General features: G+C 45.6%; 1 protein-coding gene across 1 annotated transcript in view; it reads left to right on the top strand.

Moving 5' to 3' along the window:
• Nucleotides 1-758: 758 nt before the first annotated feature.
• Nucleotides 759-12,491, top strand: part of HPS3 (HPS3 biogenesis of lysosomal organelles complex 2 subunit 1) — a 31,136-nt gene continuing 19,403 nt past the window's right edge. The window contains exons 1-6 of the mRNA XM_073359715.1: nucleotides 759-1,112; nucleotides 3,254-3,748; nucleotides 4,834-5,020; nucleotides 9,151-9,239; nucleotides 11,142-11,334; nucleotides 11,576-11,657. Coding sequence (XP_073215816.1) covers nucleotides 890-1,112; nucleotides 3,254-3,748; nucleotides 4,834-5,020; nucleotides 9,151-9,239; nucleotides 11,142-11,334; nucleotides 11,576-11,657 — 1,269 coding nt within the window. The 5' untranslated portion in view covers nucleotides 759-889. The remainder of the gene's footprint in view (nucleotides 1,113-3,253; nucleotides 3,749-4,833; nucleotides 5,021-9,150; nucleotides 9,240-11,141; nucleotides 11,335-11,575; nucleotides 11,658-12,491) is intronic.

Raw genomic sequence — 12,491 nt, 5'->3', positions numbered from 1 at the left:
AGGAGATCATCTAGTCCAACCCCCCTGCTCAAAGCAGGACCAAGCCCCAGTTTTTGCCCCAGATCCCTCAATGGCCCTCTCAAGGATTGAACTCACAACCCTGGGTTTAGCAGGCCAATGCTCAAACCACTGAGCTACCCCTTCTCCCCCTTCAGCAGCTTTATCTCTGTTTGTTTCAAAAACACTATTTCCAACCCTGCCTCAGACATATCAAAAGTCCTTTTGTGTTTGGCCTATCACTCAGAAGTATGTCTCTCTACATCTGCCTCAGCCAGGGGCCAGATTGATGTGTACCTGTCAAGGCACAGATAAGCACACACTGACAGCTGTGCTAACACAGAGATATACACCCGCGGCCCATGCTGTGATAGGCACACTATAACACCCACACAAATGCGGACACTAAGAGCTGTGCAAGCACACTGGTGCGCACACAGATACACAAACACTGACAGGCACGTTGACACAAGCGAGGGCACTGATATGCACACTAGCACCCGCAGATGTAGATCCACACACGATGTGTGTACTAGCAGCTGTGCGCAAACGCTCACACGGACGCGCATTGCGAACACACATGCACGTGTAACTGATACACCCACAAAAGCGTGCAGCCCCTAGCTGAGCACATCGGGACGCACATATCTACCCTCCCTAGGTCTGTGCTCCAACGCAGATGCTGCCCCTTTGGGAAGCCCCGGCCGGCGCTGCAGGCGCTGACGTCTCTCCCCACCTGACCGGGACAGGGCGGCGCATGTTGCGGAAGGGGCAGTCTGCCCTGCTCTCTCAGGCTGTGCGGGTGGAGTTGGTGTCTGGGGGTCCCCGGGCTGCAGCCTGCCCTGGGCCGTGGAATGCGGGTTGGTTCCGGTGCCCCGCTCAGGAGGGCGCCATGGTGCAGCTCTACAACCTGCACCCGTTCGGCTCGCAGCAGGTGGTGCCCAGCAAGCAGGAGCCGGCGCTGTTCTGCTGCGGCCGGGGTGCGCTGCTGGTGGCCTGCGCGGCGGCCGGCTGCAAGGTGGAGGCGTTTGCTGTGGGCGACCAGGAGCTCTGCGAGCCGCTCGGCTGTTTCAACACGCTGGGCCGGGTGCTGCACATGGCTTACAGCGAGGCGGGTAAGAGCCGGGACTGGGGCGGCACCGGCTCCGTGGGGCAAACTCCGGTGTCCCCACAGGGCCGTCGTGTCCGGCTGTCGCCCTGTGGGGACGCGGCGGGAGGGTGGGGTGGCTCTGCGCAGGGGGCACAAGGTGATATGCCCAAAGCGATGTGGTCCCAGGTTCTGGGTCCTGTGAATGCAGTTTCATCTTGCAAAACTCAGGGTGGTGCTGGAAACGACTGGGCCAGTGGCAACCTGGTGGGGCCGATGGGGAAGTACAGCCCTTCCTCAGCTCTATGCCACTGAAAATGACTTGGTTCTTTTGAGACAAGGAGGCTGAGGTAGCTAGTGTCTTTTATTGGACCAACTGCTGTTGGTGAGAGAGACAAGTTACACAGGCCTCTTCTTCAGGCGTTGTTTCTTCTGTTTGTTCCACCTTCCACTCTCTTGGTTTTTCAGTTGCTTCCCCTGTTCATTGAACAAGCCCCCCCCCCCCCCCCGCAAAAGGATATTGTATGGTTGCATCTGATTCCTCCTTTGTTGAAAATGATGGGGATGGATGGGAGGGGATTTCAGGGGACTCATGGCACAGATCTGATGGCAGGATCAGGGACTGGATGAGCTCTCAAGTGCCATAGAAAGAAAGGTTAGAAAGGACCATTGAATTCTAAGGACTCTACTTTTGCTCTATGAGCTAGAGCTATGGGACCAATGGAGCCATGGGATACAGAACTGAGTGAGCAGTGGATGATTTTGCCTGCAGAGTGTGTGGAAGGAGGCAGGAGTGCTGGAGGAAGTATGCTTAGTGTTCTTACGCCTCTCTTTTTTTTAAGAGGTGAAGTGTGTGTACTTTCCCTAGCTTTCTGAGCATTATATCACATATAGTGGAAGTGTCCTTAGCCAGATCCCAACTTTCCCAGCCATCTTTGAGGTATTAACTCCTGCTGACTTCTCTTCCTGATTTCCTATTGTCTTCACCTAGCGAAGCATTGGCTGGCTGACTCCTAATGAGAGTGCTGGGGGATGGAAAGGGAACCAACTATTAGGTTTTTGTGTCGAGCCCTAAAACTTTGTCTTCATTCCCTTTATTCTTATGGTACTTGGGATGTGCTTCACTCTGGCTAAGAAATGTTCAGCTCAGATTTCTCAGGATTTTAAGCACCATATTTTCACACTATTACCTCTTTTGGAATCTTTCAAACAAGTTTTTGACTCCTCGGAAAACTTCTTGCAGTTCACCATTCAGCCTAAAACATACACCACTGCCATGAACACCTTGATCATTATAAATCTTTGTTTGTAGGGTAAACATATTGTCTGTTAAGTGTGAACCTAAACAGGAGACTTCTTTTTTTTTTTTTTAAAGTGTATGCTGCCTTTGCATAGTCTGCTGAATTTATTTTTAGTAAGAGGACACACACACCCTTTCCCCCCCCCCCCTCTCCAGACTGAACTCTTTCCTCCTAGCTGAGTTTTTCCCATGATTAAAACTAAAGATTGAACTACAGAGTGGTAAGATGATCATCTGCCTGGAAAAGGGCAGAGGTGTTGACTACACTGTTCTTTATTGTAGCCTTGAATTCTGTTTCAAAAGAGGTCTTTGGAAACTTTACTTCTGGTTAGCAAGAAAAAGTAATACTAGATTAGGGAATAAAAGCACTTGATCCTACATTCCTTGTGCACCTACTGAAGTCTAGATTCAATGGTAATTTTTAAAAATTTTCATAACATATGTACTAGTACACTTTCTCTAAAGTTAACTGAGATGCTCCAGATTTATATAAACTTCTCAAGTGCATGCTGGCCTAGATAATTCACATTAAAAGTATTGTACATTTATTATTAAGTACTGCTGACAATAGCACAGAACTCTGGCAAACAAATTGTATTTCTTTGGGGTAGGAATCCTTTACCACTACATTGTTTTTATGATGACGTAGGAGTTTATAAAATTAACTGTGCTTATAGTTTTAACCCTTTTTATTAATGACAATTATCTGGTAACAGGAATAACATTTCAGACAGATTTTACAAATTTGCTTAATTCCATAATTCTTTTAGTCAAAGTGCATTGGATTTAGCAGCAATAGGATGCAAACAGCATAAATTATTTCTCATCTATGGGTTAGTATTACCACAGTATTGTTGCTCTCTTTTCAGGAGATTATTTGGTGACAATAGAGGAGAAAAACAAGGCCACCTTCCTACGAGCTTATTTGAATTGGAGATGCATGTCAACAGGGAACACTCGAGTTTGTGTCCGGATGATGGGTCACAAGATGGAAGAGTCATACAGTGAATCTTCTAAAGTCCAGATGTCAATTGTGGAAATGCCTCTTTCAGATCCACCATTGTGCATTTCGTGTTGTCCTGTAAATGGAGATCTTCTTGTTGGCTGCAAAAATAAACTGGTCATGTTCTGCTTGAAATATCATGTCATAAATCAGGATCTGACTGTACTGGATTTTGAACTCTCCTTAATTTTGCACATCGATAATGTCACCCCTACAGAAGTAGCATTTTGTGCGGGGTACATAGCTCTAACAACAGAGTTGGATGTTTTAATCCTGAAGCTGGAACCTGTTCATAAAGGTGCAGATAATACTGATCTATGTGCAGATAAAGTCAAAGCACCAGAAAAGCTTGTAGATGAAGGTAAATACGGAATTTAATTTTCCTTTTCATAAATCTTGAGATTGACTTGTATTAGTTTCAAAGTGTGCTCAAGGAAGTTGGTTGCTCTAAAAAACTTTTTCAGAACATCTTAGAGGGACACCATCAGTTTAATATTGCATTTGTCTGAAAATTTTATACCTTCTGTATTTACACGGAACACTCAGTCCTGCAAACACTTGCACACATGCTTAGCTGTTCTTCGTTGAGACTACTGATATGCATAAAGGTATGCACTTGCATACATGCTTGCAGGATCAGGGCCTATAACGGAAAGGAGTCAAAGCAAAAGACTGAACTAATATTTTCATATTTGTCAGCACTTTGTGCATAGTCAGCTTCAATGCTTTCCTGTTTAGTCAGTTGCTGAAAAGATCCTATAAACATCAACAGGATGCCCTAAAATCTTTTATTTTAAAAGGAATTTTAAAATACAAATAATTCAGGCTGTATTGCATAAAATTATCAGAAACTAGAATTTTTAAAAATTAAATCATAGTGTGGGGGGCAAAAAGGCAAGTTGACAGGTTTCCCATTTAAATTTCTCATAGCTTGCAAGGGTGGGTTTGAACTTCCTCAGATGACAGGAAGGATGCCTGTAGTTCTTCTGTTACTTACAATTAATTGGCAATTTCAGACCTCTTTCTGGGTCTTTTGAGCACTACTTGCTTGAGCAAAAGTGATGCTAAGACCACATTCAGCATTCCATTCTAGTTGCTTCTCTCAGCTCAGTGTTACTTGTGTTAGGGCAGACACACTTCTGAATGCTCACAGTGTTTATATAAAAATCTACCACTTTCTCCAAAAATCACACTGCTCTTTCTCTATATTGGGAAATATAGTTGTTCTCTGTCATTACCCTGGACTTTTAGGTTCTCTAACATTTAAAGATTGAAAAGAACCAACAGTTTTATTACCAAACCAAAATCCCTACAGTTTGAGGCTGATACGAATTACGTCTCTGCCCTTGAAGTATTTAACTGAACACTCTCTCATCTTATTCTTCTGTTGCTGAGATTTGCATGATACCGGTTTGGAAAACTGATACAATATTTTAATTGTTTAAGGTGTAAAAGATGAAGTTCCTTCAGCCTTTTCTTCCCAGCTTGAGTCGGATGACTTTGTCATCTGTCAGAAGCCCATGGAACTACTTGGGGAGGAAAGCAGACTATGTGGAGTACTGGTAACACTGGAATCAACAGGGTTAGCTAAGGAAGACACAGAATATTTCCAAGTGCGGTACCTCCTATACAGGTAATAAAAATTGCACTTGACACTATATGGCATGTGTGTGCCTATATCGTGTTGATATTTTGCCTTTGGGGGGCATGAAATAAGCCATAGTTCATTTCCTGTACGGCAGAATCCTTTTAAATAGAGCAAAGCCTGAATAAATGGGTTTAGGGGTTTAAGGAAATTGCTCTGAAACACTGAGGGAAGGTATCCTCAAACCCATCCCTGTCTCATTCCTCAGGGCTTTCAAATCCACCTAGCTAGCCTATAGTCAGTTTCTGCAGGGAATGTGGCCTGCTGTTCCATTCCACAATGGAATTGCTGTGTATATAAATCTTCTGGTTGTGTTTCAAATATCCCTACTTCACATCCCGACTCTGTGGGCAGTGTACAGAGCTTCCACAGTAGCTTCTCTTGTGTTATGGAGAAGGGTACTGAGACCCTCCCTGCATTGGCTTTGCATTGTCTCACTGATCCTAGAAATGCATTCTGTCCACAGTGTTGGAACCTTATTCTAGTTTTGGCCCTTTCTTGGTTGAGGCTACATATTCCAATCAACAGGGCACTGCTGTTGACTTGCTGTGTGACCTCAGTCAAGACACTTGGGGCCTGACTTTCAAAGGTGTGGACTATGTTCAGCTTTCATCAACTGCAGCTGGATTTGTATGTGCTCAGTCCCTCTGTTTCCAACCAGAAAAAAGAGACAATTAACCCTGCAGAACGTTCTGAACTCATGGGATTAAAAGCCCTAAGTAAAAGGGCTGCTATTTCATTTTATTAGCTATCAAAGCTATTGGGCAAGCTGAATTATGACAAGAGTTCCTGCTCAACAGTAAATTCCAAAGTAAGACATTGAAGAAAGTGATTGGCAAGCTGGAGAGGAGAAAGAGAAGACTAGAATCTGAGATGGAAAGTACTGGCTGTAGTTCAGATGAATAAAGAAAACAGGGGACTAGTATAGTTAAAATGGGGTGCAAATCCATTGCTATGTCTTGCTTACTTATTTCCCATCTCTGGTACCCAGAGGTTTTGTTGTAAACAAGCAGATAGAAATTATCCTGTTTAGAGGTCTCTTGAGGCTGCTGTCCATATAGTGGTGGAACCTGTGTGTGTCATATAGTTTCCATTATTGTGTCCCCCCTGCTGACAGTTGCTAAGGCTCTGGAGTGGTCTCTTTTTTTCTCAAACTAGCCCTCCATCCAGGTCACTTTAAAGTGTCCTCCCTCCTGGGATATCAACGTCCCAAATGGACAGTATCCAACTTGACACCAGTCATCAATACAACATCTTCTTCCCCTTCAGGTTTCTCTTCCATTCCCCTTTTCTGTCAGAGTAATGGCTCCAGGGCTTCTCCTGGGAATCTTTACCAGACTGAGTTGTTCTGCTGAAGACACCCAGAACTATAAGCCATTTTTCTACCCCGTCTGTCTCAGCAGGTGAGAGCTTTGCTGATGCTAAGCTGTGTGTCAGCTCCCTGACATACCAGCTTGTCTGCCTTTCAAGACTTGATCAGTCTACCTGCTGGGCAGGTAACATACAGTGAACCCCAGTTTCTGTGTTCTCCCAGAGGCATCTCTCTGCAGTGTCACAGTCCCTGTCACTGTGACATAGAAATTAGAGAGTTTGCTGTCTCTAGAGAGACAATGTACACATCAGGTAGATAGGTTAGCTGAAGAGTCACACTTCACTTTAATACACAGCATTGAGCTGGTTTTGTAATAAAACAAGAATAAGTTTATTTATAAGAACAGAGGTTTGAGTGGTACTAAGCAAGAGAAAAAGACAGGTATGGTTACAAACAAAACAAACATGCTCTCTAGTGACTAAAACTTAATTCTAGCAGTTATATATTTGCCTACAACAGTTTCTCACAGCAAGTTATCAGTGACTAAGGCCAAGAGGATCCAACTTTCACAGGATCAGAGTGTGCAGATTCCTCTGTCTCCTAAGTGAAGGAAAATTACATGGTAAATGTTGCTCCATTTATATTACCCAAAGTCCACTGTCTCTGCCTTAAGAGCCATAAAGGTGTCCTGAGGTGCAGATTCTGTCCCCTGATAAGATCACGAAGTTGTCTCCTCTGCTCATTAGCTTTGTTTACCTTTTATATTGTGACAAAGCTCTGTCATTGTCTCCTTGGGTCCCACGTTTCCTGACAGATTTTGCTAGCCTCCGAGGCTCACTGTGACCTTCCACATAGCCCTTCTCTCTCTAGAAGCAAGGGTCACAGCCTACTGAGCCATTTTCATTTCTCCTAAGCCAGCAAGGGAGGTGAGGAGAAGCTACCCTCCCTTGCACAGTCTCTGTTGTCTCCCAGTCTCAGTGATTAATCGGGGGGGGGGCAAAGGGAGGGAGCGTGTGCCCGCCCTCTACTCCGGGCTCTAGCCCAGGGACCCTAATAATATCAGCTATGGTAGCTGACTTTTTAGAAACAGGATGCGTACAATTCCCTGGGCCACTTCCTCAAGATCCACTTCACCCTTACTTCAGGGCCTCCTTCCTTGTGCCTGATATGGTTTGTACTGCTCAGTCTCTCCAACAGTACAACTTCCTCCTACAGCTCCTGACACACGCACCCACCTGACTACCTGGGAGACTTTTAACTAGTTTCATCCAGCCCCTGATTGGCTTCAGGTGTCCCAATCAGCTTAGCTGTCCTCCCTGCCTTCTGGAAAGATCTTAATTGGCCCCAGGTGTCTTAATTGATCTGGAGCTGCCATTTGCTTATCCTGGTAACAGGGATTTGTTTAGCCTGTGGATAATATATCTGTCTCCCATTACTTTATTATAGCCATCTGGCCTTGCCCCGTCACTGTATGTAAATGTACTTTCATTGTCCACTACCTATAGTAAAGCCAGTCGGACAGGCAATCCACACTTGTTTGCCTAGCCTTTGTCCGGTTTGGTGTATTCACTGCCTCTCAAACACATTTTTAAAATCTGTTTCCAGTATACAGACACACACACACACCTGTACACAACACGCAGTGATTTTTCTTCTTATTATTTATTTTTAGGGACCACTGTGTCACCAGTTTACATATGATACCTTACATGATCCCTTTTAGATATAGGTTTTAGAGTAACAGCCGTGTTAGTCTGTATTCGCAAAAAGAAAAGGAGTACTTGTGGCACCTTAGAGACTAACCAATTTATTTGAGCATAAGCTTTCGTGAGCTACAGCTCACTTCATCGGATGCATACTGTGGAAACTGCAGAAGACATTATTGTTTCATGGTCTCTGTGTATATAATGTCTTCTGCAGTTTCCACAGTATGCATCCGATGAAGTGAGCTGTAGCTCACGAAAGCTTATGCTCAAATAAATTTGGTTAGTCTCTAAGGTGCCACAAGTACTTCTTTTCTTTTAGATACAAGTTATGATAACAATGTGGTGTGGGTAGCAGAGTGTCAGGCCTGATATGACTCTCAGTACGGTGAGCCCTCTGTGAGTTGGCACTGAGTGGCTCCCAGGGTCACACAAACTCAAAACCCAAACCAAAAGACATAGAAACTTTTATGCCCCTTTCCCAAAGCTTGAACTTTTAATCCATCCTGGCTCATCCCTAGCTCTTCATTCTTTTGCAGAAAGCCCCTGAGAGTCAGCAATACTTCCTGAAGTCTTGGCCCGAGGCTGGATCCCAAACTCCACTCCACTCTACCCCCCCAAGGCCACCTGCCTATGGGTTGGCCTTCTCTCAGGTCCACTTGCTGCCCTCTCCCATCAGGGCTGGGGTGCAAACTCCCTCCTGCAGCTCCTCTGCTCTCTAGTACTCTGAGAGAGACTACAGCATTCTTCCCCTCTCATGGCAGTCACCGTCTATTCTGAGCATCTTCCCTTTATGGAACCCACCCAGCTCCTCTCCTAGCTGTGACTCCTCTTTGACTGCACCTGCCTATCCTCCAAGGACAATCAGATGTGTTAATTGGGCTCACAGACCCCCATCAACCATTTCACCACCTGTGTGGGGAAACACTCCATCACACTTAGCTATATTAGAAATGTTAGTAGTTGGACGTCTAAGAACATAGTGTTTTTAATAACTAATGAAGTCTTAGAACAACTATATTTTCTACAGTTATTGATGTTTACTTGTCCTAATTAAATGTCTTGCAGTGGTTTCTCATTGATATCCTATGTTTTTTCTCTAGACGTTTTACTCCAGATCTGTCATCTTTCGTCTTCTCTATTGAAGAGTCCAAGTTGCACTCTCTTCAGCTACTGCCTATGTATCAGACAGGTAAGTATCTGCATATACACAGACTGCATGATTTTTTTGCCACAGAAGGTCTAGGAGAAAACGTGCTTTGTATTCTCCTTCTTATACACGTTCTATTTTAGCAGTTACAAACTTTCATGAAAAAATTACTTCCTCCTTTTCAATGACTTGTGCTGAGCTTCCAATAACAAAAGTGGAGCCCCATACTCTCTTTAATGTTGTCCTCCCAAAGTTTATGCAAAATTTAATCTGTAGAGCAGGGGTCGGCAATTTATGGCACGTGTGCCAAAGACGGCACACGAGCCCATTTTTAATGGCACACTGCTGCCTGCCGGGGTTCCTGCCGGGGTTCCGGCAGGCAGCAGCATGCCATTAATAATCCGGCCTGGCCTGGCCTGGCCTGGCCTGCTCTTCTCCGCTCCCCGCCCCCTCCCGCGGGGGCAGGGGGCAGAAGCTTGGTCCTGCCGGCTCCCCTGCCTCTTCCTGCAGTGTGCTGGGTTCCTGCCCCTCCCTGCCAGCCTGCTCGTTGCTCCCAGCGGAGGCAGAGAAAAAGCGGGGGCAGGGCCTTGGGGAAGCGGGGCATATCCCCTCCAGCCCTCTGCCCTGAGCCCCCCTCACACACACCCAGCCCTCTGCCCTGAGCCCTGCAGCCCCGCACGCCCCCAAAGCCCCTGCCCTGAGCCCTGTACCCCCCTCAAACACACCCAGCCCTCTGCTTGACTCCTTCACCTCCCTCCACGATCCCAGCCCTGACTCTGGCACCCCCACACATACCCAGGCCCCCCACACCGCATGCCCTGACACCTGCACCCCCCTCACATGCCCCCAGCCCTCTGCCCTGACTCTTGCACCCCCCCACATACCGAACCCCCCCTCTCCATGCACCTCCCACATCCTGACTCTTGCACCCCTCACATTCCCACCCTGAGCACCAAATGGGAGCTCCTGCACCTCCACCCCCGCCACATTCCCACCTGCACCCCTCCCACCAAATGGGAGCTGCCCAGGTAAGCGCTCCACACCCAAACCTCCTGCCCCAACCCTGAGCCCCCTCCCTCATTCTAGCTTCTGGCCAGACCCTACACCCCAACCCCCAGCCTGCTCCTTTACCCCCAGCCCTGTGCTCAGTGCACTCCCACCCTCAGCTCAGTGCAGAGAGAGAGGAAGAGAATGGCCAGAACCAGGGAGAAGGTAGGTACCCACTGTATGTGGGCAGGGCCAGGACCGCGGGTCCGGCAGCCGGGATCCCAGCTGGCAGGAGCCGGCGAACGGAACCCCTGAGCGGCAGCGGGCTGAGCCGCTCAGCCTGCTGCCAGTCTGGGGTTCTGGCTGCCGGCCCCTTGCCAACCAGGGTCCCGGCCGCAGGCCCCACTCAGCCCACTGCCGGCCTAGGTGAAGGGAACCCCAGATCAGCAGCGGGCTGGCAGTGTAAGATCAACATTTTAATTTAATTTTAAATGAAGCTTCTTAAACATTTTGAAAACCTTGTTTATTTTACAATACAACAATAGTTTAGGTATATATTATATAGACTTATAGAGCGAGAGAGAGAGAGACCTTCTAAAAAACGTTAAAATGTATTACCGGCACATGAACCCTTAAATTAAAGTGAACAAAGGAAGACTCGGCACACCACTTCTGAAAGGTTGCCGACCCCTGCTGTAGAGTATTAATAAAACCATTGATTTAAACTTAATCTTTCTGTGTGGCAAACTGACATTTTGTGGCACAAGAGCGATGCTCACAAAGGTTGTTTAAATTACTGTTAATGTTATGATAAGATGCTAGGCTACCTATAACAAACCGTAGAAACTTCATGTATGTAGTTGTAATGGAGTAAACGTTCCAAAGACCGCTAGATATGAATGTAAAGTACATGGTAAATCAAACATTAGCAATAGTTGTGTTTTTTGTTATGTGCAGGAAGTTCCATGGCAGTCGATGGAAAAACTGCAGCCAAGAAAGAATTGCTGAGTGTCTTCTGTTTTTTCTCCTTGCCGCATGCTGGGTATCTCTATGCCGTTGGGAGCTTAGTAGAGCTGCTTTCTACCTATCAGTACTCGGAAAAATCTCAGCAGGCAGTTCTTACCTCACAATTCCTACATGTTATTACAAGGTACTATGTTATAACTTTGATTCTTATGTTCCCTGATCTTATCTGCTTTTCATCATCTCCCTAAGTAAGTCGTCTTCACACCTTTAAATGCAACTTCCTAGGCTTGCTTATATGACAGTGCTTCTGCTTCCACTCTATGGCTCAAACCACACAAGGGAAACTTTTGAAAACATGTGTACTCTGGCAATAACTAAGCAACCAAATCTTCTTTTTAATCAATATTGTCATTTCTCTGCCTTAGTAACAGCTTGCAGTGTTTCACAGTACGATGCAGTGCAGCAGCAGCTCGTGAGGAGGATCCATACATTGATACAACCATGAAGGTGCGCTCCTAATAGTCTCATGACAGATGCAAAACTTAAAAAGCAAATGTGGGTACCAAAAGGGCATTTATCTTCCTCACACTGCTGTATGCCTTCTCTTTACATCTTACTTAATTGCTTCACCTTATAGAGCCTAGTAACACAAGAAAGCATTAATGGTTTGACTTTAATATTTCACAGTGGTACATTCCTCTGTTCTACTGGGTGTGGAAGTTGTAGCTGAAACATGATCTACTATTGCTCCTTAAAATCCTAAATCATTAACAGAATATTTATGAAGGCTTTACAAATGTGTATTTATTTATTGTAACTTTTAACTAATAATAATAATGGAATGTAAGTGCCTACTTTCCTGCCAAGACCTGAATTCCGGTTCAAAGTTCACCTTGTGGCAGCTGATTACTTTTCTGAAGCCTAAAGTGATGTAGAAAATATACCCGGAAGCCCTCTCTTCTCAGCTGTTTTTTTGAGGTGTCCTCAGCTGTTGTAGGAGAAACATAGGCCTCTGAGTTTGAGTCTTTGCAAGTAAGGTTTTCAATCCATTAGAGGCTTAGACTTCCCATTCTTCAAATTGTTTCAGTTATAAATTGTTGAATTATGCAGGACTGAATTAATATCTATATGTTTATTATTAGGGCAGAAAGGTTGAAGCATGTTTTAAGCATATTTTTGGGGACTTTCCTATATGCTTTTAACATATATTGGTTGGCGTGTAGGTTGCTGAGAGAGGGAAGTTGTAGAGCTCTGAACAGGCACTATACTAGGGATCGGCAACCTTTGGCACGCGGCCCTCCAGGGTAAGTCCCCTGGCGGGCTGGGCCAGTTTGTTTACTT

Source organism: Lepidochelys kempii, chromosome 9, assembly GCF_965140265.1.
Source record: "Lepidochelys kempii isolate rLepKem1 chromosome 9, rLepKem1.hap2, whole genome shotgun sequence".
Lineage (NCBI taxonomy): Eukaryota > Metazoa > Chordata > Testudines > Cheloniidae > Lepidochelys > Lepidochelys kempii.
This window is presented reverse-complemented; position numbering and strand designations above follow the sequence as displayed.